The 27846-nt window shown below is 58.0% G+C and overlaps 1 protein-coding gene and 1 long non-coding RNA gene across 9 annotated transcripts; one reads left to right on the top strand and one right to left on the bottom strand.

Moving 5' to 3' along the window:
- Window positions 1-238: 238 nt before the first annotated feature.
- On the bottom strand, window positions 239-27846 carry MICALL1 (MICAL like 1). Of its 8 annotated transcripts, none has more exons than XM_006071370.4 (16): window positions 27384-27834; window positions 23170-23218; window positions 22586-22727; window positions 18209-18297; window positions 17000-17142; window positions 15361-15806; window positions 13190-13247; window positions 12137-12498; window positions 10165-10742; window positions 6898-7032; window positions 6220-6346; window positions 5987-6077; window positions 5760-5833; window positions 3264-3378; window positions 3046-3092; window positions 239-2014 (listed from the first exon to the last, which is right to left on the bottom strand). In XM_006071370.4, the coding sequence occupies exons 1-16, from the start codon at window positions 27527-27529 to the stop codon at window positions 1893-1895; spliced, it is 2724 nt and encodes a 907-aa protein (XP_006071432.3). In that variant the 5' UTR covers window positions 27530-27834; the 3' UTR covers window positions 239-1892. The 8 variants fall into 8 exon arrangements, 7 of the variants coding, with proteins under 7 accessions (XP_006071432.3, XP_006071431.3, XP_025138665.3 ...); XM_006071369.4 differs by having other exon boundaries at window positions 18209-18300; XM_025282880.3 differs by lacking the exon at window positions 13190-13247 and adding an exon at window positions 26803-26903 and having other exon boundaries at window positions 10165-10887; window positions 18209-18300; window positions 27384-27510.
- Window positions 11436-14119, top strand: LOC123465662. Its single transcript, XR_006640909.1, has 3 exons — window positions 11436-11553; window positions 11684-11836; window positions 13996-14119. It is a non-coding gene; the product is annotated as an uncharacterized LOC123465662 (long non-coding RNA).

A 27846-nucleotide genomic window follows, 5' to 3' on the forward strand; every position in this document is an offset into this window, starting at 1 on the left:
TGGGGTTTGCAGAATAAACATGGTCCTGCAGCCACAAACAAATAAAAACAGAGAGGACCAGCTCAAGGGCTGGGGCTCCGGAACATTCCACGGGAAGCCTGCATCCACACTCCCTCAAGAAGCCAAGGGCTCAGGGCGCACCCTGAGGAGGACAGCTGTCCTCTACCTTAAAGGACATGGTAGCACGTACCCTTGATTTCAGTTCAAGTCAGTTTTACAAAGTACACACACGCTCCACTGGATTTCCAGTTTCTTTTGAAAAATGCAAAGATCTGGCCCCACTGGGCCCATATCCCACAGGCTACAGTTGACTTGGGTGAGGGACAACCTCCCCCTCTGGTTGCACCACCCAGTTCACCCCAGTCCCCACCACCCAGGTGTCCTGACACCAAGGCAGCCTGACGGGGCTGCCCCGCAGGACGCATCCAGCCTGGGTTCACGTGTGTCACCTGCCTGGCCCCCGAAAGGCACTGGAGCTGGTGACTCCAGCGGCAGTCAACAGGCCCGTCAGGAAGGAGACGGTCGGAGGCGGCACTGGTCCCTGCAGAGGAAGGCGTCCTGCCCAGGGGCAGGGAGAGAGGGGCCAGGGCCCCCGGCAGTGGACAGCCCCTCCACGCCCTCCCGGGTCAGCGGAGATGCCAGCCAAGAGGCACGGCGGAGGCAGGGAAGAAGGTAGGCCTGGCAAGGGGAGGGCGGCCCAGGGCTGCAAGGCACTGGCAGCTGAGGTGGTCTCTGTTTATTGTCGGTGAGGAAAACCCTCTCAAGTTAATACAGTGTGATCTTTCCCCAGAGGCGTGCTGAGGGAAGGGCCCTAAAGGCACCCCGGAAATAGCTTATAGCAACAGTGCTTTGCCCCAAGAGCTGCTGGGCACGTGCCCTGGGGCGAAGGTGCTGGTCCCCATCGGCTCCTCCTCTCCCACAGCCGTCTCGGGGTGAGCGGCCATCAGTCCTTCGGAGGCAACAAAGTCGGGAGGGAACAGACAACAGGCGCATGTGAGGAGACAGGCTGGCGCTGACCACCCAGGGGTGGGTCCGCCGCACCCCAGCCCTGGGGTGGCGGGGAGAGCCTACAGGAGGGGCCGGGGGCCACGGTGTGGGGTGAAGGGCCAGGGTTAGCACCTACAGGCATGCGCCCGCCTGCTGCTGGCCTGGGGCCCGCCCACCTCCCCCGAGGCCCTCCCTCGGGGGGCTCAGCTCTCAGGCACCCCACCCACCCCAGCACCCTGTCTCGGGCAGGGACACTTCCTGCGGAAAGAGGGGAGGTGAGGGACACACCTCCTAAGACTTTGAGGAACAAAGGGAGGGGTCTGTCCATCAGGCCCCTTCGGGTCTTGAGGACACAGTAACTACCTCCAACTTTAATTAAGAGACTTCATAAATAGAGCTCCTGAGCGCGGAGAAAGAGAGGCAAGGCCGCCTGCCCTGACAGGACGACAGGGACTCAGACCCAGGACGGAGGGGAGCGGGAAGGGGCCAGTGTGGTCGAACCTGGCTTGCTGACCTGCCCAAAGGGCAGGAGACCCAGGCCAGAGGGTCCGCCACGGGCAGACGCCCATGGGCAGACAGACCCTCCACTCCCCTCTGCATGCGGTACAGGAGTGAAGCGGGACCAAGGGCAGGGGCTCGTGGGATGAGACCCTGCTCACTCCTGGGGTCAGTCACAGCATCTGGAGTCAGGGGAGCCAGGCAAGGGGCTCAGAGGAGAGGGAAGAAAAAACTCTTTGGCCCAGACCAGCCAGAGGACCCTGAGGAAGGAGAGGCCATCATCCAGAGGCTCCCTCCCCTAAGTCATCTTTCCTCTCAACTGATCCTGAAGGGACACAGAAGCCCCACCCCCGCCCCGCAGAGTGCAGCCAGTGGTGGGTGGTGTCCCCGGCTGGCAGCCCGCGCCGTTAGCTCCTGTCTCCGGGGCACTTGCTCTTGGTATCACGCTTGTTTCCTAGCAGCTTCAGCACCTTCATGGTCTTGAACTTGCCCTTCTTCTTGCCCTCGGGCTCAGCCTCCTTCTGGAACTCTGCAGAAGGGAAAGGGCAGTCGATTGGGGCGGGCCAGGGGGTGGTAGTGATGGCCAGGGAGTGGCAGCCAACAGTCTCAGCCCACCACCACCACCACGTCTCCTGGAACTGTGGACATGTCCCTTCATCCTTTTGCGTCTCCAGTTCTTCACCTCTAGGACGGGACCCCACCCCTTCCCAGAATTTCGGCAGGGATCGGGAGATGAGCACTCATGAAGGCAGTGGGGGAGCCCTAGAGCACGGCTGATGTTTTATCTCTAAAAGCCTCTATTCCCCTATAGCTCTGTGGCTCACAACACAAATACCGACTGTCAGAGCTAGAAGAAACCGCAGGAATCATCTGGCCCAGTCCCTCACTTATTATGGACAAGGAAAATGTGAGTTTGAAACAGATTACCACCAACCAAGCTCTTTGTGGGTGCCAGGCCATGGCAAAGCGGTTTATACAGGTTATCTCAGTCATCCTCAGCACCCACCCAGGAGGTGGGTGCCTCTGTCACCCTCATCCTGCAGACAAGGAGAGTGAGGCCTGGAGGGGTGAAGCGCTGGCACAAAGCCACCTAGCTGGGACGCGTCAGAGCTGGGACCAGAATCCAGTCTAACTGGAGCCCAGACAGAACCGCAAGGCCACAAAATGAGTCACTGGGGGAACCAAGATTAGGCCCAGGCCTCCTGACTCCCAGTCCAGTGCTCTCTCAACGATTCTGGGCACTATGTTCTCCAAGGGCGGGGGGGTTGTGGGGGGACTGCTCTTTGAACCCACAGACCCCTCCTGAACCAGCTATGGATCTCAAGGAGGAATGCACAGCTCAAGGCAGACATGCCCTGGGAAATGGCCCTATAAGCCGCCACCCTCCTTGTTGGTACCGTGGCATCCCACACCCATCTTCCTGGCCAAAGATGGCCTTCTTGGCAAAAGAAAGGCTTGCACACACTGTCCCTATGGGTGCCCCTTCCAACTCTGTGTTCAACCGGCCCCCCCCAACCCTGCAGGAGTTCAAACAGGCCAGAGCCCCAGGAGGGGCCTCACCTTTCTTCTTGATCATGGCTTCCAACATCTTATCTTCCTCTTCCTCCCTGAAATGAGACAGGGAAGCTGAGTGTCCCACAGGAGGAAGGGCCAGATAATCTCTCAGGCCCCTCCAGACTCTCTGAGTCCACACAGGCTGAGCAAGGGGGAGCTGGGATGGTTGGCAGTGAAGGTCTCATCCCCAAGGAAGCCCCAGGAACCACCCCCAGCCAAGCCACCTTCGCCGGTCCTCATCCAGGCAGTTGACGATGGCGTTGCGCTGCTCGATGAGGGTCACGAGCTCTTGCATCAGCACCTTCTCTCGGCCCCGGTCCTCCTCTGTCCAGTCCTTTTCTGCTCAAGGAGAAAAGCCGGGGACATGAGGCCCAGGAAGCGAGGAACCAACGCCTAAGTGCTAAGGTGGCTGCAGACCAGCCTCACACTGGACATCATGAGGACAAGGAGGAGCCCAGATGGGTGGAGATTACAGTTTTTGGAGAAATAGAGGTTGTTGCAGAAGAGACCAAGAATACCAGTCTGCCTACCAAAGAAACTCTCCCAGGGGGCTCCAAGAGGACCAGTACAATATAGGCTCTGCGAACAGAGACCAGCACGGGCCAAAGAGTTTCCTGTTTATGTTCACGCGTTCATGCAACCAGTGTTCACCAAGTGGTTTCTTGGGGGAAGCAGGATTCAGGCTGGGCCTGCTGAGCATTTCCGATGGCGGGCTGGCTGGAGTGGGGAGATACCAGGGAACCCCAGGGAGACCACACAGGAGAAGCAGTGTGACCCAAGAGGCATCCTCGGACATCCATCTAATGCCAGGAAGGAGGGTGGACTAGAACGGACCCTGGGGGTTGGGAGACCTGCCAGGAAGTGTCCCTGATATCTCAGATACCTGCTGCCCTCCCTGCCAGTCTCCTGATTTCAAGAACCCAGGCCATCCCACAGAACCACAGCCTCAGAGACCCACCTGCTCCTTGGTATTCCTCTGACCCAGCCTGCAGACTTCTAGGGGACGGATGCCCCAACACATGACCTTCCTTCTACAACATCTGCCGCTACAGGCCTCCTCACCCCTCAGCCATGCCCCAAACCCGCACCGCCTCCTCTTGCCAAACCAGACCAATGGCGCAGCATAGTTCTGGGGACAATGTGGGTTTCAGAGTCATTACTCCAGTTCCAAATCTACTCTGCTGTTTCTCGAATCTGGGTAAGTTATGTCCGCAACCTACATGGGGGAAAACTGAGGCTCAGGGAAGCTAAGTCCTCGACCAGTGTCACACAGCAAGGGTGGAGCCAGTGCCTATTTCCGGGCAGCCCCATGTCCCCAAGCTACAGCCCTTACAGGGTCTTACGGATCTCTGGCCCACCTGGGGCCTTTAAACCAGTATCACCCTCCAAAGGCGACAACCAGGACAGGAAGACAAGCCCAGGATGCACTGCCGTCTCACACAGGACTGGAGTAGTAACACACACAGGAAGCCCAGGGCCAGGCTGGCCTGGAGAACAGAGGTGCGGGCCCCTCTCTGGCCACAAGGTGTCGCTGCGGCTCCCTCGGCATGGTGGCCACGCCCCAGCCTCCGGAGATTTGGGAATGACTCACAGAGGGCAGTGGAGGGCTGGGACATTTTGTGACTTCCCCAGGGGCATTCCTGACTCTGGGTCTCATCCAGCCTTCCAAGCGGCCCAGTCAATGGGAAAGCAGGGCTACCATCCCAGCCAGGAGGAGGGACTGCGTGTGTGCAGGCACACGGCCAAGTCAGAGACTCGGAAAGAAGCCCGGCTCCCCCATCAAGGGGAAAGACTCAAACTCTCTGGCTCTCCATTTCCTCATCTGTTCAATGGGAAACAATGATTCCTAACCACCTGGGCCAGAGGAAGTGGTCAAAAGCCCTGGCTCCTGCCTCTGAACGTGCCACAGTCCTGCGGTCTCTCTCAGCCCACATCTGTGCTTCACACCGCGTCGTGGCCAGACCCCAACTTGGTCACGTAGTAAGCATCAGCCCCTCTGAGGGCACAGTGCATTTCTACATCCCATCTCCTGGTCCTGAGAACGCCCTCCCAGGTGGGCACCTCTGTTCCTGTGTCACACATGGAGCCACTGAGACTGCGTGCCAAGCCTGGGATGTGCAGCCAACACACACCATAAGGGCACCAGCAAGTTTCCGCAGCGCACAGGACGGTGTGGCTCCACGCCCAGCCCCTCCCCCATCCCTCCCTCCCAGAGTCGCTCTGAGCCACGCTGTGCAGGGGGCCCTCCCACTGGCCCTCCCTGCACCAGCAGAGTCCTGCCACGCTCTGACCTAATGGCCATGAGCCCAGAGCTGCCCCAGGACAGACACATGCTCTCCCTCACCCATTGAGGCAGCCCAGGGCCCTGGAGGCTGACCGCCCCCAACCCTACATCCCAGGACCTACCCACCCACACCTTCTGGGGCGGGGGAGGGGGCCCAAAAAGGTCAGTCTGCTCCTGGCCTTGGAGAGCTCCCTGCAGGCCTGTCATCCGACACACAGACGTCACAGCCCCATGGGGGTCCCCTCTCCCGTCTTGGCTTGAGTCTATTAACCCCCTATTAGGACCCAGACAGCACCTTCCGCCATGTCCTCTGGCCCTGCTCCCACAGTCTGCCCAGGCCTCCCCATCAGGGCTCTGTCCATCCTTCCCCAGCCCACTTCTCCGTGTCACCAGGCCCCAGGGCAGGTGACCGAGGTCAGGGCGTGGCCACCATCACCTGGCTTGTTGAGAAGGCACCGGAGCTCGTACTCCACGTCGGCCTGCCGCTGCTCCAGGTTCTGCTGCTTGAAGCTGGAAGGTGGGAAGAAGGTGACTGTTAGTTCTGCCCCGGCTGCCTGCCCTGCCCTGAGCTGATTCGGGAAGAAGGCGAAGATTCTCAGTCCTGAGCTCTGTGGATTCAGGGTCGGGTGAGCCAGGCGGGGACGGAGAGGAGGCAGGACTCACACGTAGATGAGCTCGGACTCCCGCCGAACCAGCAGGTGCTTCTCGTGGATGAGCTTGAACCAGTCCACCAGCATGTCGTCTTCACGGCCCTCTGCAAGCCAGGTGCTCACTGAGGCCAGGGCTGGCAACCGTCCCCATCCTCGAAGGAGCCATGGAGGCTCCCACCCTGGGGAAGAGGCTTCCCCCACCCGAGTGCCCCCCACCCCCTGCCAAGCCCCCCACAGCCCCCACACCGTTCACTCCGCCACGCAGCTTCTCCTCCAGCAGGACCCCACGGTGTTCCAGGGCATCCAGCTGGCGCTCGATGGTGTCTATCTCTCCATGGATATCCTCCTCAGGGATGTACTGGTCGGACTGGACCTGCCCAACAGTGCCCAGTCACCTGCGACCAGCCCGCCCTCCCACCTGTCTGCCACCAGGAGCTCCCCTCTGGCCAGTGCTGGCCCCCCAGGCCCTGTCCCACACCCCATGCCCTGGGTCCCAGTGCCATCAGGCATGCCCAGAGGGTGACACAACTCTCTGCCTCTCTTGGCAACTTCCTCCCCTCCTCTGCCACTCCAGAAAGGACATCATAATATGAGAAAGTGACCCAAAGGAGAGAGAAACCAAGAACACTCTTAAGCTGTTTAAGTAGAAGTATGTCATGTGAATGCTTTGATCCTTACACTATTATTAGCAACAATTTAAATGGATCACCCAGTGCTTTTGGTCAGGGCAGCTGATGTGCTCAAAATTCTCCCTGGCTGCAAGTCAGATCTCCCACCTGGACCTCCCAGGCACGCCCCCTCCCACCTCTCAGGGAAGCTGCCCAGACGGACCACCCTGTCGCAGGGTCCCACAGGAAGCCTGAGGCCACTAAGGCACGGGGCCGGAGCCCAGGCAGCCAGGTATCTGGGGCTCCCAGCAGATACCTTGCGTTTGATGAGTGGGAAGCCATGTCCTGGGGCAGGTGGTCTCGCTGGCTTTGAGCCCTTGGTGGCCTTCTTTACACCTGGGGATGCTGTAGGTGATGGCTTCCGGTTAAAAGGATTCTCCTTGCAAGAAGACTAAAGGCAGGGAAACATGACAGAAGATATTAATAAGTCAGGAAGGGGCAGTAGGACCCTGGGAGCTTGATCACGTGGGACCATGGAAAGCAGGGCGGGTGGGAATCAGGCAGAATCTCCCAGCATCCACTCTGAGGCACCCCGTCATTCAACAAAGACTTCCACTTCCCAGCAGCTCTCATGTGCAGCTGCCACACTGGACACTTTTCTACATGCTTGTCTAATTCTCACAACCCCTCCACAAAGTGGGTCGTGTCTGCCCATCTTACAGGTGAGGAAACTCAAGTTTTGAGGGGTTAAGTAATTGGCCCATGGTCATGTTCTTCCCAAGGGCCCAGGCTGGAGTGTGACTTGGTCTGTCTCAGGCCAGGCAGCCCTCCGGCGCTGGGGGCAGTGGTCAGGACGTGCAGTTTAGGGCAGGACGAAGCAACAGTAGCTCACCCAGGCCTCACAAACACCCCTTTCCCAGCAGGGATTACGGGGCTCAGCGCCTTGCCCAGGGTCGCCCAGCCAGGAAGTACAAAAGCGGGATCCCGCTTTCAGTAGAGGGAGGCAGCCCCTGCCCTACCCAGGAAAGGCCCCCATCCTACACTGCTCCTCCCCAGGGAGATCTCTGTCCTCTCTGAAGCCAGCAGAGCGGGCAGGCCCAGCACAGAAACAGGCCCTGCCTGCCACGAGGGCAGTGCCAGCATCTTCCCACCACTTGCCCCAGCTCATGGGAAACAGGCGTCCCTGAGGCCATGGAGTGCTCCCAGGAGTGCGGACCTGGCTTTCCAAGAGCTGGGGGAGGAGGAGTGAGGGGAGAGCTGCTCACCTCACCTGTGCCAGCCGCTCAGGTGGGGGACAGGGAGTTCTCTGAGGCTGGAAGTTGCTCTGGGAGCTGACACAGGAGTCCAGGTGCGGCTGGGAGGAGACAGTCTGGTCCCCACAGGGTAGCACCCACCCAAGGGCCTTGTCTCCTGCCCTCACTGTCTCAGATTCCCTCCGAGTCCTATGGTGAGGGTAAGGGATGGGGCACCCCAGAAGGAAGCCCCCTTGGGGCTCTGCCCTCACCCTCCACAATCGCACCTGGAGCAGCTCAGCAGGGTCAGACAGCCCGAAGGCCCCAAGTCCCTCAAAGGTTCTCGGCCACAGAACTTCAAACCAACCCTTCACACACCCCAGGGCAGGAAATGGGCAGCTGCCTGTAGGGGGGATGGGGGGATTCAGAATCAGCTCTCTCCTCCACCCCCTCAGCAGGGAACCCTGGGACCCCTGAGAGCATCCGGAGGCCCAGAGAAAAGGCGGGACCTTGTCCAAGTCACACAGCAGGTGGTGACAGTTGGGCTGGGGGTGGTCACCCAGACCAAAGAAGGGTAAATGACATTTGAAAGGTGCACACACCAACAGCTCAGGCTCCTCTGCAGACTTATCCCCTGTCAGGCTGGTCAGATCAGGACTACAGCTGGCCTGGAGCCACCCTCCACCCAAGGTGGGTGAGCCCCGGGCCCTCAGAGGACTGCAGAGTGCGGGAGAAAGTGCAAGATCAGAACCTGCTGGTGGACTTCCCCGGTGGTCCAGTGGTTAAGAATCCGTTTACCAATGCAGCGGACTCGGGTTCGATCCCTGGTCCAGGAAGATTCCACACGCCTCGGAGCAACCGAGCCTGTGCACAACTACCGAAGCCCACACTCTCGGGCCCGCGTTCTGCAACACCTGAAACCCATGCGCCTAGAGCCTGTGCTCGGCCACAAGAGAAGCCACCACACTGAGAAGCCGGCACATCTCAACAGAGTAGCCCCCGCGCCTACAACCGGAGAAGGCCCGCACGCAGCAGAAAAGACCCAATACAACCAAAAATAATTAATAGTTTTTTAAAAAAGAACCTGGTGGCTCCGGGACTTCCCTATTGGTTCAGTGGCTAAGACTCTGCAGGGGGACCCAGGCGCGATCTCTGGTCAGAGAACTCGATCCCACATGAAGTAACTAAGAGTTTGCATGGCGCAACTAAAGACCCCACATGTCGCAGCTAAGACCTGGCACAGCCAAATAAATAAATATTAAAAAAAAAAGACCCTGGTGGCACAAAGGGACTCTGGTCCTTTAATAAATATTAAAAAAAAAAAAAAAAAGACCCTGGTGGCACAAAGGAGAGACCGCTTGGTAAACTAGATGCACAGAGGAGTGTCCTGCCCCCGGTGACCCCTGGTTCTTGGCAGGGCCCTGAGAAACAGGTGCTCCACCAGTCACAAAGGTCATCTGGAAAACGAGCTGCCGGGGGTGGGTGCCCACTGCAGCCCCCAGAGGAGACGCACTGTGGGGCCGGCCTGGGAGGGGGCCTGGGAAGGGAGCGGCAGCAGGGGCCGTCTGTAGCCCCGCAGTGGCCACAGCAGAAGCACCCAGTAAAGCCATTTCCTGGGCCGTCTGCCTGTTGAGAGCTGACCCCTCCTCTACAAGTCCATCCCACTACAAACTCCATACGAGCCACAGTCGTCTCGGTACCCCACCCCCAACTTGGCTGTGAGCACCTGGGGACAAGGACCACCACAGCCATCAGCCTGGGAGCCCAGGCCGGCCCATGCACACAGGAGCCACTCGACGAACACCATCAGCCCCATTCTATAGGAGGGGAGACTGAGGTCTCTGGAGAAGGAACACGACCCCAAGAAGGCCATCATCCCCTCCCCTCTGTGCTCTCTACCCCAGGTGGATGGACAATCGTCTAGGCCTGTCTCCCTGAGCAGAGGATGAGCCCCTGGAGGGCAAGGACAGGGTCTCAATGATGCTGTGCCAGGTTCTGACACAAATAGGGCTTCAGTGAATGGGAAGCAGACAGAGGATGTGTGGGTGCATGGAGGCTGGTGTGTGTGTCTCCAACGGGCAGGTGCATGGGCTCGGCAGGTAAATAAGAGCTGGATGCCTCAAGACATGGAAGGTCGGGCAAGTGGACAGCTGAACAGATGAACAGGAGGTCTGGCCAGTGGATGAAAGGATGTTGAGAGAGAGCTGTACCTCAATGCATGGAATGATGAATGGCCAGATGGGCAGAGCCAAGGTCACCCCACACGTCAGGGCCAGCGACGATGACCACCCCTGGACATTCCTGCCCCGAGACCAGGCCCACATCCAACAGGCAGGACAGCAGACACTCACCTTCACCTGCAGCTGCGGGGATGAGGTTCCAGGGGAAGGCGCAGGGCTCTTGTCTCCAGCCAGCACGAGGGGGGATGAGGTTCCAGGGGAAGGCGCAGGGCTCTTGTCTCCAGCCAGCACGAGGGGGGATGAGGTTCCAGGGGAAGGCGCAGGGCTCTTGTCTCCAGCCAGCACGAGGGGGGATGAGGTTCCAGGGGAAGGCGCAGGGCTCTTGTCTCCAGCCAGCACGAGGAGGGTGGGGGCAGTGCCACTGCAGGGCTTGGCTGGCGGGTGACCCGGGCTGCCCCTGGTATTGGGGGCAAGCCCAGGGCTGGCTTGAGGCGTCTGGTCCATGCTGGGCTGCACCAGCTCCCCGGAAGAGGACAGGGAAGAGTTGGCAGAGAGGCTGGCAGAGGTCCCAGGGGTGCCAGGGGCATGGACAGCAGGCTCTGAGGAGCTCTTGGGCACGACGGGCGGTTCCAGGAGCTCCTCACTGGGGGGCTGGCTGGAGCTCTCGGACGACAGGCTCTCCACGCTGAGGGCTGGCGACGGGGTAGCCGAGGGCGGCTCCGAGCGGGACAGGCGGGAGGCGTGGAGAGCTGCACAAACCAAACCGCAAATGGGCGCCGAGCGAGGGGCCAGAGACAGGCCCTCTGGCCTCGCCTGACACTTCGCTCTCGACGGTGAAGTGAGAGGTGGCCCAGGAAACCCAAGTCCTCCACATCCAGGCAGGCAGGCAGGAGCCTCAAGGATAGCAAAGGTGGGACAGGACCAAGGTCACTGGCAGGCAGATCACCCAAATTCATCCCGCACGCTCTGGGCTCTGGCCTGCGCCTCGTGGTGCAGCTGTAGCCCTGGTTTCCTTACGGCTCTTGCTTCCTCCTCTAGCGTGGCTGCAGCCTCCGCTTCCCCTCCCACGTCTGATCTGACCCAAAGAAAGCCGAATTGAAAGGGCAAAAAGGCCTCGCGCTGAGCAGAGGTGGAGGGAAAGCAACAGGGGAGGAGGAGCAGGCGGCTCCCGGCCAGGCACTGCCCTGCGCCACTTTCAGCCTCAAGGATGACGGATGCCACACTTCAAAGTATCATCTGTGCTTTCCAGGTGAGAAGACAGACTTGGAGAGAAAGGCTGGGATTGGACCCAGCTGTGTCTGACTCAGAGCTCATCCCATTGGCTGCCTCCACCATCCGCCCACCACCTCCAATCAGCCGACCCACCCACGCTCAGCTGGAGGGTCCCAGGGCCCTAGCAGGGGTTGGGGGGGCCTGGACCACTTGAGCACTGGCCTCCTGTCATCTCTAGAGTGCTCTCAGCCTCACTGTCTGAGGGACTCCCACTGAGGTCTCCAAGGCAGCTGGAGCCCCGCCGTGATGGAAGGGGACCGGCATTGGGCCCGAGAAGACTGCAGGATGGTGAGAGGGAGGGCCGGGCGGAGGGAGGCACAGCGCCCGGGACCTGGCCCACCACCTCCATCTTCCGGGGAGGCTGAGGACACACACAGGGGACGAACCACTCAGAGTCACTAGCGCCCGCGTCCCACAGCCCGGTCAGAGCCTCAGGCGCCTGGAACTGGAGGGCAGAGACTGGACGGGCAGGACTGGAGCTAACCCTGTCGCGCACCTTCCCCAAGCCTGACTCTGTGTTAATAAGCACATCAATGGATAACACATTTAATTCTCACAACCATCCTGCAAGGTGGGTTATGAAGGGTTGAGAGTAGAGTTGAGAGCCGGGGTTCAAATTCTGCCTCCACTGCTTAAGTGCTGTGCGGCTTTGAGCAAGTGACTCACCCTCTCTGTGCCTCAGTTTCCTCACCTGCAAAACAGAGTACGCTACCTACCCCACGGGTTTGCTCTGATTAACTGAGGGCACACACGGCGCCTGACCTGGAGGGGGCATCCCACGGCACCCCTGCCCTTCCCGGGCCCTGCGCTCACCCAGGTGCCCAACCCCAGGGTCCCAGCTCTCCAGGGAGCTCCCAGGAATGGCACTCACCAAGGGGGGACGTGCTGGGTGCTCGCGGGGCAGGGCGCTTCTTCGTCTTGGGGCTGCTCGTGGGGGTGATGCCATACCAGGGGTGCAGCGACTTGGGTGTGGACTCCGGGGGGGTCGGGGCAGGGCCGGGGGCCGGGCTGGGTGCAGCAGGGGGCTCTTCCTCCTCTTCCTCAAAGGGGTTGTAGGGCTTGGGCTCCGGGCCCCGTGGGGCTGCTTCGTCCACACCCCCGTTCTCCACCTGCCTGCCTTCCTGGCCCAGCGGCGGCCCAGGGCTGCTGCTCGGGGGCAGGGGGGCTGGCTTCTTCTTTGGCTCTGCCTGCACCAGTGTGATCCACGGCGGGTCTTTCCTGGGGGCTGGAGTCCTGGACGGAGGCCAAGAAGAGGTAGAACCCATGAGCAGGCAAGGAGGGGCAGCGTCCTTCTCTCCCCAGACAGTGCATCCCACAGCGGGTGGGTGAGACACGGCACCCTTCCCCTCTCCCACCCCAGCCTGGTGGGGCCCGTCTGGGCCCAAAGCCCAAATGGAAAGAGTGGGGGGCCCTCTCTCTTCCCCTCCCTCTACCTCTCTTTGTCTCTCTCCACCCCCCGCCCTCCTGTCCAGGGACCATACAGGGAAAGCACAGCTCCCAAAGAAGAACTGGAAATTGAGGTTCCTCGCCTGTGACATGGGGTTCCAGGGAGTGGAGGCTCTGAGTCTGGCATACAATGGAGCTTTGCTGGGTCTTTCTATACTCTGCTACTGACTCTTAAAACTACTCTAGGAGGCCTAGGCCTCCCACACTCCAGACGCAGTGGAGGCTTGGGGAGATTAAGGGACCCCCGAGGCAGCCTGCTACCAGGCCTTGCCGCCCATGGGGAGAGGGGTCCCGGGGGAGCCACACAGGAAGGGGGTGTGGCCACAGGCTCCTGCCCACCAGAGAGGAGCCCCCCGCCCCCTTTTCGGGAGGGGGCGCTGGTGGGTCACATGGCCTTACTGCCAACCCAGACCCCCAAGGGGTACTCCCTCCCCCCCCTACCCCGCCAGGGCCCTGAAAGCCCTCGGAGCCAGCGTACCTCTCTGACAGCTTGGGGGTCCCTCTGGGCTTGGGGATGGGGGGTTCTTGCAGCTTCCCTAGGTGGGAGAGGAGAGTGAGACAGGCCTTCATGGGCGGCTGTGAGCCAGTGGTAGAGGGGAACAGTCAGGGAGCCAACCCCAGTGCCTGCCTCACCTAAGAGTGCCCTTCCATCCCACCCGGCAGGTCGTGGACTCCAGGTGGCCATGGCAACCTCCCCTGAACCCTTGCACCTCCCCAGTCCAGCGCTCGGGGAGATTAGATAAAACACCAGAGGTAACAGGTAGAGAAGGTCAAAGCCACAAGGCCAGGACACCTGGAGAGTGTACTTCAGTTAAGGAGGGGGAACCCAAGTGCCCCTCTGACACTTCTCCAAAGTGGACAGGAAATACTGTCTCAACTCAGCGCGAGGTCACCTCCTCCTGAAAGCCTCCCCTGACTCCCCAGTGTCCTCCGTGAATTCCACAGTAGCCTCTGCTCCTCCGTTTTTTTTTTCCCCCTCAGGAATGTTTTGACTCTTTATTCCTTCATGTAATACAATTTAGAAACAACTTGTCAATTTCCTCAAAAAAAAAAAAAGTCTACCAAAAACCTCACACTTTAACAAAAGGGTAAAATAAATATAACATAAAGTGGAACAGGATTCCACAGCGCGTGTAACTTTTTAAATAAAGTACACAATTCTGTGGCATTGAGTACATTCATCTTATACTTGTGTGATTCTTTTAATATTTTCTCATTAGACAATTTTATTACCTGAAAATAACGTTTTCTTTCTTTCTCATTCTTTTTTCTGGTGTTTTGCAGCTGACTAGGGCCTCCAGTACATCGAGGAACAGAAGCACGGACACTGGGCACTGTCGTCCAGGTCCCAGACATTCCTTACTCCTGTCTCCTACTCCTTCCTAGTCCCTGGACCCTTCATCAGTGAAATAAATCACTGGTATCCTGAATGCTCCCTTCACAGTCTGGTGCTAGCAACCTGACTGTCCCCTGAAGACACAGTTTTCCCTGCAACCGCTCAAGTCAGGCTGTGTCTTCTCCCATGGCCCTAGTGCCACCGTGTGTGGGGATGGGGCAGGGTCCTCCTTGCCCCCCACTGCTTCTTTCTGTGCACCCCCTTTGCTCCCCTCAAGTTTCAGCTCTGAATCTCCTTTCATCAGATCATACCACCACCCACTACCCCTTATTATTGCTGTTGCTTAGTCACTAAGTCATGTCAGACTCTTTGCGACACCATGGACTGTAGCCTGCCAGGCTCCTCTGCCCATGGGATTTCCCAGGCGAGAGTACTGGAGTGGGTTGCCATTTCCTTCTCCATGCTCCTCCATCTAAATAGACTTCTTACATTCTACCGAAATCCGTGTGTGTGTGTGTCTCTCTCTCTCTGTCTGTCTCTCCCTTGAGACCGGCAGCGCCTCCGAGGCACAAATAGGTCTGAACGCCCAGCTCAGGAACCAGTCTCCATGAGCGTGGAACAGAACAAGCCCCAGAGGGAGGAAACCAGGGAGCCTCCCTACCCCATGCCTCCACAGATAAGAGTTGCCCAGCATGTCTCGGGTTGCAAAGAACCTTGTTCCTATGAGCTCATGAAGCCCAGGGAGGTCACGTGGGAAGATTCTATGGGGTGGGCTGGTGAGGCAGAGATCTCTACTGCAGGGCAGGAGGTCAGGCTGGGGAGCACCCCCGGGTACACCTGACCAGGGACACAGCTTCCACCGCCCCCCAGCCCCTGAGCAGCCCCTGCCAGACACCCAGATGTAGACAAACACACAGGCTGGGCATGGGGGGAGGTCACCTGAGTGTGGACACACAGAGTCCCAGACACACTGGGGACACAGGCACTGTGGTGTGCACTGGCTACACGCCCCGAAACTGAAGCTCACAAGACAGACACAAAAGAACACACGCCTGGGGCACACAGAAGGGGGCGGTCCAGGCCGGAGGCGGGGGTCTACATCCCATCCCCCAGCATGGAGAACAGAGCGTGCAGAGGGGCCTCAGTAACAACTTGCTGCATGAATTAGTAACCTCAGTGCTACAGCCGCCCCCAGCATATCCATCACACACAGGCACAGACAGTGTGGCCCCATGGATACTCCCCGGCACAGGGACATTTAAACAGCAGCCACAACGCAGGGAGCGCCCAGCCCCAACGGGACCCCCGCTCACCGTTCACCAGGCCGCTGCCGCCTCCCTGCTCCACCAAGTTCTCCTGCTGCAGACTGGAGCGGGGCCGGGGCGTGGGGGGCGTCAGGGCTGTGCTCTCGGAGGCCTTCCTGGGGGCAGGTGTGGGGCGGCTGGCGGGGGGGCTGGCCAGCTCCTGTGGTCTGCCGGGAACCCGGGGCTTGGTGGGGACCTGGGGTCGGCCCTCGGGGCTGGCCTTGGTCACGTCCGCCTCGGCCCCTGCAGTCGCCTTAGGGCTGGGGCTGCCGCCCTCAACCTCCTTGGCTTCTTCTGTAAGTTGCTGCTGCTTTGGCTGTGGCAGGGTTCCAGGCCTGGCCCCTGACCGCCCACTGGGGCCCAGTCTGGCACAGTGCTCTGCACACACGAAGGTGCCCTCCTCTGGCCCATTCCTGTAAGCTCCTGGGAGCAGGGTGCTGGAACACCGCCGACACCTGCCAGCGAGAAGAGGGGTGGGGGGAGGGGGTCAACATAACCAGCCCAGGGTGCTGGCTACCCCTTCTCCAGCAGCCAAAGCTGTACCTTCTCCTCCTCCCGGCTGCCAGCCGGATCCTGTCTCAGTACTCAAAACTTGCCCGCGGAAAAGGAAAATGGTAACTGTCAGAATCATAGCAGAACAATAAAACCACGTGAAAGCAACACCATAGTTGTAAAACATGCCTTCAGTTTCTGCTGCAAGAGGAAGCAAAGGTTCCCCCCTCGAGGTTCCATCCAGTATGCAAGCCACCACTCATTAGTGGCTCAAAAAATCACTTTAGTGGTTTGCAACCAACCATTTGTTTTGTTTTTCTATGAAATAGAATAAAGTACAATGTAACAGAGTGTATCACACTTGTTTTATGAACCTAATTCCGGTTGTGTATCTATTTACGCAAATTTGATTTCATGGATATACCTACGACTGGTCATGGTGTCAAACGTGCCTTACTGGTGGTTACCATAAAAAGATTTTAAAACACTGTCCTGACAGCCAGACATGACAGCATCAATGCAGTGGTTCCTTCTCTCAAGATTTTGGCCCTCATGACACCTCAGTTCTGCAATCAGGTGCCTGGGTTTCAGGTCCAGCCACTACACCTGAACGTGCAGGCACGCACACACACACACACACACACACCCATAGCTGAATACATGCTATAACTCCCGTTCACTGGTTTTCATTGACTATTCAGTTGTAAAACGGTTTCCATACATTCTCCAAGCTATTTATATATTCCCTGCCTCTTACTCAAGTTTCTTTAAACTGTCACTTCCCCCGGGAACCACACATTCAAAGCAAGTTGTTACTATGATTTTTTTAACTGCTTTCTTTTTAGAAAACACAAAAGCAAAATAAAACAGAAGAAAAAACTAAAAGTAAAATGAAAATTTTACAAGTGCTTTCTTTTCTCCAGGCTTTTAAAGCATATTCTGTACCTTGACCATCATCAGGTACTTAGTCTCGAAGAGCTCTGGCCCCGTTTCTGTCTCTATTTCTGGGACTGAGCCAATAATGTTCTCCCTTCACTAGTTTGTTTGTTCATCAGTAAAATGGCGATAAGAAAGATGCTCCAGCACGAAGAGCGTGGCGAGGGGCCTGGCAGCCCGCGGTGCTGAAGCTCGGGGCGCTCCCGCCCCGCCCGCTCACCGGAAGCAGTGCCGGTGGTACAGCTTGCCGTCGGCCAGGTAACGCTGCACCAGATGCACGTGCTGCTGGCAGGCGGCGCACGTGCTGCTGGGGGTCCGGTGGGAGCCCTGCTTCGACAGGCTGCCCGGGGAGCACTCCTCACCCTGCAGGGAATGGGGTGGGGTTAGGGTCGCCAGCCCTTTGGTTCAAGAACACGCCCTGTTTCCCCGCTCTAATGGTGGCCGTCCCCCGACTGTGCACGGTGCTAACCGCTCCACCACAGCCCCGGAGGGGCAGAGGGTGGGAGACTGTCACTGTTTCACCCCTAAGGAAGCCCAGAAAGGGAAAGACTTGCTCAAGCTCACTGAGTCAGGATGGAAACAAAAAAAGCTTGGCTTCCGGTTTCTGGGGCTCTCTCTGCAGGAAGGCAGCTTCTGGCTGTATGAGCCTTTCCCGTCCCTGCAGGTGAACCTTCCCTGACAGATGACTGTCCTCCGAGGCCCACCTTGACTGCCTCTGTCTCCCCAACCAGAGCCAAGTAGATTTAAATCTGTTTCTCAGCTTCTAAGCACCGTGACCTTGAGCAAGCTGCTTCCATCTCTGGGCCTTGGGTCCGCACCTGCCCAGTGGAATTCTATAACCCCGCCTGTCTCAGCCCCGCACATGCTCACTGGGTACCCACCCTGGGCCAGGCTCCCTGCCCCTCAGGAGCTCCTCCAGCAAGCACTAGATGGGAGCAGGTGGGGAAAGCCCTTTGCATGCAGGGAAGTGCTGTCCAGATGTGAAAGTCTGGGATCACCCCATGAGATCTCGGAACTGACAGAGTGACCCCCACTTCCCAGCTAAGAGATCTTGGACAAGAGGCCAAACCTCTCAGGGCTTCAGTTTCCTTCTCGGTACATCAGACACACAATACCTGCCTCCCAGGGTTGTTGGGAGGAGTAAGCGGAATCAGGTTAGGAGGTTGACAGTTCAGTCTCATGAGAATCAAGGGGAGACTCTGCTATATTGTATGTGTCAGTCTTGCCAGTCCCATGATGGAGGGTCAGTGCCCTGGATGCTCTGTGCCCCTCCCGGGTCTGCCGTCTCCTGCCCCTGCCCTCTGCCCTGGCCTATGAACCTCTACTTCCAAAGCCAGCGGGAAAGGGACTGAGAACACTCGCTGAACCCGGCAATGGCAGCTGTCCCGCTCGGCCACCCTCACTTCCCCAGCCCCCAGCAACTGCCTACCTGAGCCCTGTCTCCCGGGTCCGCGGGAGTAGATGCTTCAGACGGCGGGGAGGACAGCACCAGGCCCTTTCTGGGTGCTGAGACACCGGCTGCTGAGAGACCAGAGAGGGGCCCTGAGGCAGCTGGAGACTCTGGAGGCCCAACCTGGCCTGAGCTTTGGGCTCCCCGGCCACCACTTGAGGGTGAACCACCCGAGGCAGTTGGACCAGGCTCCCACTTCACACAGACACGGGGGATGCCTCTACTGCCAAGCTAAGTGCGGAGGGCAAGGTACCCAACCTCGCCGAGCCTCCACAGAGTGGGACATGAGTCCCACCACCCAGAGCAGTGTGAACAGTAAGCCATGAGGACAATCACAGGACCAACGGTGCCCAGTATGTGAAAGGACAGGTGGCTTCCTTCCCACCAGGCTTAGCGGGTAAAGGAAAGGAGAGGGGAGGAACCACACAGTGCCAGCCTGAAGCTTCAGGAAGATGGGTTGGCTCCCTGGGAGCTCCTGAGGAGCTGCCCTGCCCCTGCCCAGGTGGCCAGTTGCAGCCCTGAACCTTGCCTGCATGCCCTCCAGCCAGAAGAAACCTAGCCCTTACCCCACCCGCCTCCTCCAAGACTGCCCCGTCATTACTTCGGCAAATCTCCACTGAGCACCTACTCTGTACCCATGGATTAAAATAACCCCCACAAATTCAGAGAACTGTATACAAAAAGAAAACAAAGTCAATGCTGCTATATGATAATTCTTAAAAATAAAATCCAAAAAATAAAAAATAAAATAAAATCCAGGGAGTTTTCTGGTGGTCCAGTGCGCTTTAGGCCTCTGTGCTTCCACTGCACAGGGCACAAGATCCATCCCTGGTTGGGGAGCTAAGATTCCACAAGCTGTCAACCAAAAAAAAAAAAATCCAACTTCCTTACTGGGGTCATAATCCATTAACAGACCCTGAAATCAACTGAGTGGACTGTAACCAGCATATTGTAAAGATGAATTAGAAGAAAATATCCGCAGGCATCTTGTATTGTAAGGGGAGAATCATTTCCTGAAACTTGTTTCAGTGACATATGTGTACGTGAACATGGATTCTAATGGGAAACACATTGCTCACCATGAGTCATGGTCAAAAATTTGGGGCCCACTCTATCTCCCACCGTACCCCCTACCGTCCTCACCTCCTCCTTCCCCCTCACTCCTCTGGAGCACACAGGCCCCTTGCTTCACCCTTGCCTGGAATATTCCTCTCCAGATCTTCACACGGCCTCCTTCTCCTCCTTATTCAAAGCTGAGCTCAACTGTCACCTCCTCAGAGAGGCCCTCCCTGACTACTCACCAAAAATAGCCACTTCCTCCTCTCATTGCTTTCTATACCATTACCTTATTTTGTTTCCTTATCCGGCTCATCTGAAATTACATTCACTGCTTTGTTCTCTCTCTCTCCCTCGCCCATCCTTTAGACTGCAAGCTCTGAGTCTGTGTCATTCTCAGCTCTCTCCCTAGCACCTCACACGGTGCCGGGCACACAGTAGAAGCAAAAGAAATATTTGTTAAATGAATGAGTAAGTGCCAGGTGCGGGAGTCAGGCAGCTGTGGACTCAACAGAGATGGTCTACAGGGGAAAGAAGAGTAATCGAGATACTGTGACCCAAGTCTTATGCGTTCACCATGGGGTATGGAGCTACAAGAGCACCTGGAGTACATCAGGGCAGGCTGCTTGGAGGAGGCAAAATGTGGAGATAAGAGGATGAGTAGGAAAGAATGTGCCAGGGCACAAGAGGCAGGGAACAGGGACCAGAGGATCACCAAGATGAAAGACTTGAGCAGTAAAGGAATGTGATATATTCAGAGCAGCACAGGAAATTCAGTATGACTACAACCCGGGGCGGTGAGTGGCTTAAGCTAAGTGGGGAGAGGCCCTCAGGAGCCTGGCTAAGAAACTGGGCTTCATCCTGATAACACCACCCTTGTCACCCTGGGGTGGGACGGTGGGGGGGATACCCCTCCTCTGATTCCCTCAGCCACTGGGCTTCCTTCCCTCACACACTGGTTCCAGATTCCACAGCGACTCCTGGAGATCAGGGGTCAGCTGATGTGCCCAAGATCACCAGCCCCCACAGAGCTCTGGCATGAGATGAACAGGCAGCATGGCACAGTGGTATCTCACCTACGGCCAGCTTCCCAAGGTACCCGGTGCAGAGACAGTCAAGCCTGGGCAAATTTACCCTTGAAGTCCCTTCCCTGGCCCAGAGAGTACAGAACACAACCATCTGGGGGAGGCTAAATGCCAGCTTCGCCTCCAGGGCTGGAACACCTCCCTGCGCCTCCTCTGGTTGAGCAGCAGGTGGGATAAAAATGTTCTGCATTTAGGGACCAATTTGCATGGAAAGCACAAGCTGTGCCTTTAGTGACAAGAAATCTCCGCAGGCCCACAGGGTGCTCTCACCCAGGCACAGCTGGGGGAACTGGGTCACCTCAGTGACCTCACCCCCAGGATGCCTGGTGAGGCATAGTATTACCAAGGGTCCTCGCCACCCACCCACCCACCCACAGGGTCCCAGGAGGTGGCTCTCCAAAGAAGAGCTTAGTAGAGGGAGACTGGGGTTCAGCCACCAGGAACACTCCAGAAGAAAAGACTGAACTGTGATTCTAGGTGAGCAAGCTAAACTCTAACCAGTGGATAAAAATAATAATAATAATAGTAACCTTGGGTCCTAAAGAAGGGCCAGGCACAGGTTCATGCTTCCTCGCTTACTCTCATCAACCCTTTGAGGTGGGCGCTGTTCTTTCCTCTTTTTTAAATTTATTATTTACTTATCTGTCTGTGCCAGGTCCCAGGTGGCTCAGCGGGTAAAGAATCTACCTGCAACGCAGGAGACGCAAGTTTGATCCCTGGATCGGGAAGATCCCCTGGAGGAGGAAATGGCAACCCATTCCAATATTCGTGTCTGGAGGATTCCATGGACAGAGGAGCCCGGTAGGCTACAGTTCATGGGGTCGCAAAGAACTGGACACGACTGAAGCGACTGAGCACCTGGATCTTAGCTGTGGTACATGGGATCTTTAGCTGGTGACATGCAAACTCTTAGCTGTGGGAGCGTAGAGTCGTAGCCACTGAATCACCAGGGAAGTCCCCTGGGCGCTATTCTGTCCTCACTGCAAAGGGAACCCTAAGCTGAGAGGTGACCACGTGACCCACTGTCACCCAGACAGTAAAAGGCACCAGGCTGCCTCTCATCAAAGACTCAGCAGTTGAGAAATACTTTCATTTTGATTTCTAGTCAAATACACAGAATGTTATTTGTTCAATTATAATATTAATCCCTAGCATTATGGGAAAGATGGGGAGTAACAGAGTATTTTAATTTTTAAATTGTTACGCTTTTTTCTATGTTCTAAATTTTCTACAGTAAGCATGTGTTACTCCAAACAAACCAGAAACACCCTGACTTTTTTTTTTAAGAGATGGGATAAGACTGTCCACATGGAGAGCAGAGGCAGGAGGAAGGAATGACATGGCAGGGCCCACAGGACCCATGACAGGCGTGACACAGCGCAGGAGTCAGGACACCCAGATTCGGTTTTCCGGCTGTGTGACCTTGAGCTCCTCGCTTCCCCTCTCTGAGCCCATGTCCTCTCCACGGAAGGTTAGGGTCTAGGAGAGATTCTTGCATGGGGACGCTCCATGCAGGAGATTCAGTAGCCACCTGACTCAGGGCAGAGAAATACCCTTGTATCCCCCACCCGCATTCCTTTACCCCACCTCCCACAATTCCCCAGCTTCTCAGTTCTCAGCCCGTGAAGGTCACTGCTGGGAAAGATGAAGCCAAATAGCCCCACAGGATCACTGTCTGGCTGGAGAGAAAAAAACCCAGGGAAGTGTCTGTAAACAGGAAGTGAGGGTAGGAGCCAGCGAGGTGAACTCCCAGACAGCGGATAAACTTGCCCTGCTTTGTCTCCTCTGACACTATTGTTTTCTTTTGTTTTTTACTTTTTTGCCAAGACCACATGGCTTGCAGGATCCTAATTCCCTGACCCAGGATGGAACCCAAGCCCCCAGCAATGGAAACTCAGGGTCCTAGCCACAGGCCCGCCAAGGGAAGTCCCTCTTCTGCCATTATTTTGCTCAGTGACCAGCTCACGTGTTTGCGGTCTGTCTCCCCCACCAGACTGTGAGCTCCTTGAGGGCAGTGATCTCCTTCACAGCTGTAATCCCTGGGGGCCCAGCCCAGTGTTATTTTACTCATAAATATTCCAGTGAGTGGATGAATGATGGTAAATGAATGATGGGCTGCCTGCCTGCACCCTGTCTGCAGCTCAGAAAACAGGTGATACACTCCCAGGGCCCCGCCCCTAAGGAGGGCACCCTCTCACCTGGGGCACCCTCTCACCTGGGCCGGAGCCAGCGAAGTGGTTGTAATACTGGGACACGTAGGTCATGATGCTGAGGCAATCGGGGACACTCATGGAGACCATGTCATTGGGATCCAGGAGGGCAGGGATGCCCAGCTCCTTCTCGGCCACTTCAAAGGCCTGGGGTGGGGGCAGATGTCAGGGTCGGGGAAGGTTTGGGGTAAGGGAGAGGGGTGGGGATGGGGGCAGGTGTAGGGGAGGGAGAAGTTGGGCAGGGTGGGAATCAGAGAGGAAGAGGAGGCAGGGTCAGGGGGTGCCACCCTGCATAGGCCCAGCCTCATTCCGAGGGATGAGGGGGCCAGGGCAGGGGTGACTGGGCTCCCCGCAGCTCTGGCCCCACACTGTGACCTGGAGTGGGGAAGGGCTGGTGTTCCAGGCACAAGCCAGACAGAGGGGAGCAGGGGCTGGGGAGAAGAGCAGCCAGGGCCCCAGGGCAGGACAGCTGCTCCAGGAGCCCCTCGATCGGCTCCTGTTCCGCAAGACCCCTGCCCTCCAATAAACACCCCCTGCCCCACACAACACACAGCCTCATCGTGGGCTTCTATCTGCCTGGGGAACTCACCAAACGGTTATTCTCGAAGACATTGTCCTTGGAAAGTGAATCAAAATCTCTGCAAGAGAAAAGGGGTCAGTGGGGAGGAGCACTGAGCAGGGGGCAGGGCCATGGGTGTAGAGTGACCAGGGGAGGTGACCTTATCCCAACCAGCCTGGGCTTCAGCAGGGTTCAGGGAGGCGTCCGTGGGCTGTCGAGGAGGAAACTGAGGCAACAAGCACAGGCTAAAAGAGTCGCGGTGGCCAGGTGGGAGAGAGGAAGAGCTCACTGTCCCAGGAGGCCTCCAGGTAGAGGCTGGAAATCCACGCAGAAGGGGTGGGGCTGAAAAAGTCCCAGCTTCAAGTTTATTCCCCAAGAAGCCATGTCCTGACTCAGTGGCAAACGTAAACACTAAGACCAAGTCCAAGGCTGGTCACGAGAGGGACAGCCATGGATTGCTGACCTCACTCTGGGCACTGGGCTGAGCGCCTGCCTTCAATTTGTCTTCAGCTCTACTTGGCAGGTATTCACCCCACTTTACAGATGGGGACACTGAGGTCCAGAGAGAGGAAGCCACTGTGGGGAGAGGTAGCCACTGTGGGAATCTGCATTTCTCGTCCTTCCACTGCATGCCACAAACCTGGAGAAGCCACCCCAGCTTCCTGAATCCCTAACCCAGCCCAAAGAGGAATGTTGTTTTAATGGGGCCAGGAATAGAACAAGTCTGAACCAGCCTGGAAATGGTATATTCTCCAGAGCTGCCGGCACTAAATGATTGGCTGACCCAGCTGGGCCGCTCCTGGGGGAACCCTCTGTGGGGGAGCAGCGAAGGGTGTTCCAGTTTCTTAGCTGGGACAGGTGAGAAGTGGCAGGGCCTGCCAGGGGACCCTGGCTGTGGGTATCCCCACTCCCCACCTGCCCACTCCAGCTGCTGGAGCGGCTGAAACCGGCGGAGGAGGCCCAGCCTGCTTGCTCAGCAGCCTCCTGCGTCTTGTCCTTCTATGGCTGAAAACTGCAGCCTGACTGCTTGAGAGACGTGGGCCCAGAGGCCGCAGCGGGCCAGCGCGGCCTCCCAAGTCTGGGTTCCAGGCCCTGCTCTTCCAGGCCAGGCCTCGTGACCTGGGGCGAGTCAACAGTCCTTGCGGCCTTTGTGTTCCCATCTGCAAACTGGGGGAAGCCTCGTACCACCTCCCAGGTTGGTGGGGAGGACCGGGATGGGTGGAGGCAGGCCTTGCAGACGCAAGAGAGGCCTCCTCCTCCTGCTCACCTGCAGGCAGAGTCCAAGGTGCCGTGAACCCTGGGCCAAGATAGGAGGGGGTCGCTTGCAAACTGTCCCAAGGCCCAGGGTCGGGTGAGCTGGGAGGCGGAGGGGGCTGTGTATGCACTTCAGCTCCATTTTCCACCTCTGGCCAGGCTGCTTCCTCCTCCCCTCAACTGGGTCCCTAACTCCTCCCCCTGCTTCGCCACTGCCTCAGAGTATGACCCTGAGTAAGCTACACACAACCTCTCTAAACCTTGGGGTGAGGGTTAGGGTTGTGATACCACCCCAGCTCCCAACAAAAGCCTGTTCTGAGACCAAATGAGACAAAAGCAACTTGTCAGGGCCCTGGACTGCAGTCTCCCCAGCGGTGTTCCTTCAAGGCTGGGGTCACATTTTTGTTCACCCCATGCACCCAACACTCATCACACTGCCTGGTACTTAGTAGGCGCTCCATACATGTCTACTGAATGCATACATGATGGCAACAGCCTGAAAACTGTAAAGGTCCCGGGATGCTACAATTTTCCCTCTGCTTCTTCTCCCTCCCCCACCTTGGCCCCTAATCAACACCTGGGGTTGGGAAGCCTATTTCCTGAGAGTTTTCAAAGGCCTGGGAAGTTCTATTTGGCCATGGGGGAGATGAGGAGCACAAAAATGAAACCCACATGGTCCTGCCCGCAAGGGAGCTTAAAGATGCCTCAATTGGGAAAGGGCAGATGGGCCAGCCACCCCCCCACCCCCAGCAGAGGCCTGGGCCCACCACTCCAGCAGCCTGAACCACTTAAGAAGATAGTGCTTGTCCGCACCCCTACCCCAGCCCTATTCTCACGGAGATCTTCCCCTACCCATCACTGAGGTCCTCTCTGTGCCTCACGTAGGACCTGGGCCTCAAGTTTTTATCCTGTGCAATGGGCTGGCAGCCCAGATGCTGGCCTGCCTTGCAAATGAATGATTGGACCTGATTCCGGATCTCTTCTCAAGAGGGAAGCCCCCCTCTGCTCCACACTAATGCCACGTCCCTCCCTGTGGCCCCACCCACCCTCCTTGGGAGGCCCTAAGCACTCTGGCCCAGCCACATGTCCTGGTTTTCCCCGCCCTGTGCTACGGCCTCCAACAGCGCTGCCTGTATCTCTGCTCAGGATATCCTCTCTGCCTGGGAGGCCCTTCCCTGGCCCGGCTCCTGCGATCTCCTTGAAGATGAGGTGACCAGGCCACCCCAGCCTGGCCCTCTGACACAGCACTTCCCACGTGGACTTCTCAGCACTGCTTATACGTCTATCACCTCCACAGGCCATAGGAGACTGTGTAGGGTTTGTCTCTTGGTTGATTGGAAACTATTTCCATTACCAGGTTCAGTGCCCAGCACAGAGTATAACTCTGCAGACACTTTTGGGAATAAATGAAAGAATAAGACACTTGCATCATCCTTTCCTGCCTAATAACACTCTCTACAATCACTAATGTTAACTGAACGTTCATCCTCACAACAATCCTGGGAGGTTAGGTCTTATTGTCAAACCCACTTTACAGGTGAGGAAACTGATGCCTGATGGGATCTACTAGTTTTGCCACACCTAGGACACAGAGAAGCTGACCACAAACCAAGCAGCCTGCATTCTGTGGCTGGCAGGCTCAAGTCCATGATGTAGCTTAGCTTGACACTTGAGTCGTTTCACATACTGGCCCTGCCTCACCACCTGCCCTCCAGCCAAAACAGAAGACCCCTGCAGGCCTCCACTCTAATTTAAGGGCCCAGTCCGGGTACCCTTCTTCTCCATCTTCAAGCCCTGGCTCCTAAGCCCCCTTACCCCATGTCACATGCCCCACGGCAGACAGTGGCCCACCTACATCTCCATCTCACTTCTACACCCACACCCTCTCCTCCAGGGCCCAGCCCAGGGCCTGATCCACCACCCACAGACACGGTACCACATGGTACAGAATAAACTAAGGGCACCTACACTATCGAACCTTGAGGTCATCCTTCCCTCCTTCTCTCCTTCATCAAAGCCTCCCAGGTGCTGTCTTTGGGGAGCACAGGTCTGAAGGTGGAACAGACACACAAAAGGTTCCAGACCCTGCCAGGGAAGCCCCATCCGAGGGGCTGTAAGCAAGACAGGCAAGGACCATGACTCTTGTCCCCAATTTGCAGATGAGACCAGAAGTACAAGGAACAGCAAGTGCCAGATAAACATGTTGTGTTTTATGAATGAATGAGTGGAAGAGGTTCCAGGGCCCCAGGTAGAGGGAGCAGAAACCCCAAGTCAGCTTCTCCAACGGAGCCTGGGAACTGGGCAGCTGAGGGCAAGAAGGGGCCTTTTCACACCCTGGAGCAGCCCTTTAGGGGTTGCTCATTCAGCCTCCCTGCCCCATGGAGGACAGCTGGGTCATGAGGCACACACCTGGGAGGCAGGGCTGTGTCCTGGGGGGAGGGGTTTTCCATCCATTCATCTGACCTCTGCTAACGTAGGGACTCCTCTGTGCCAGGCCCTGTGCTAGTGCCCTGGAGAAGAGATGGCCCAGGGGAATCAAAGCAAGGGGGCCCCACAAAGAGAACGGGAACCTCAATGCCGAACGGGTACGGGGCTGCTCAGAGCTCCTGTTTAGTGTAAGAAAGGCCCAGGGTCCCGGAGGAGGGCGCGGGTGCCTTTTCAAAGAGTCAATGCCTTGGGGGCTTCGGTGTCCCTATGGCGGAAATCAGTGCCCTGTGGGCGGGGCCAGGCCCCCGGTAGAGGGACCAGCACGCGGGGCGGGTTCAGTGTTCCAGTGGGCGGGGTCGGGGCCAAGTGGGGGAGGGGTGCCCTGGATCGGAGGGTCTCGGCGTCCCGCAAGGCGCGGGGGCCCGCCGAAGGGTGGGCGTCTCGGCCTCTGGGGGCGGCGTCTGCCACCGCCCCGGCTCCGCGTCACTGAGGGGGGCGGGGGGGTCCCCAGCAACGAGCCCGCGCCGCCCTGCGCCCCGGCCGCCCGCCCTCCCGGCACTCACAGCAGGTCGGGCCGGTGCCGGTGCAGGATGGCGCAGAAGGCCAGGCCGTCCCGGAAGGAGCTGCTAAGGTCGCGGATGTCCACGCCGCGGTAGCCCTCGCACTGGCGGCGGCACCAGGCCAGCAGCGCGCCCCGCGGCCCCGCCATGAGCTGCGCGGGGCTCGGGCCCGGGGACTTCACCCGCAGACTCGGCTTGGGCCGGTTTCCGGCTGCGGCTGCGGCTCGGCTCTGCCCCGGCGCCGCTAGGAGCTCGGGGCGCGACCCGCGGGCGGCTGGCTCTAAGGCGGGGAGGAGGCGGGGCCGCGGCCTGGGAGTCCTCGCTCGGGCTCCAGGCGCAGGGTCCTGGCTCGGCTGCCGGCTGCCCGCCCGGACCTGCCCAAGCAGCCGCCGCCCGCGTGGCCCGGCCCGGCCGGCCGCCGCCGCCTACTCACCGCCGCCCGCTCCCCTCGCTGTGGGCCGGCCCC

This window comes from Bubalus bubalis, chromosome 4 (assembly GCF_019923935.1).
Source record: "Bubalus bubalis isolate 160015118507 breed Murrah chromosome 4, NDDB_SH_1, whole genome shotgun sequence".
Lineage (NCBI taxonomy): Eukaryota > Metazoa > Chordata > Mammalia > Artiodactyla > Bovidae > Bubalus > Bubalus bubalis.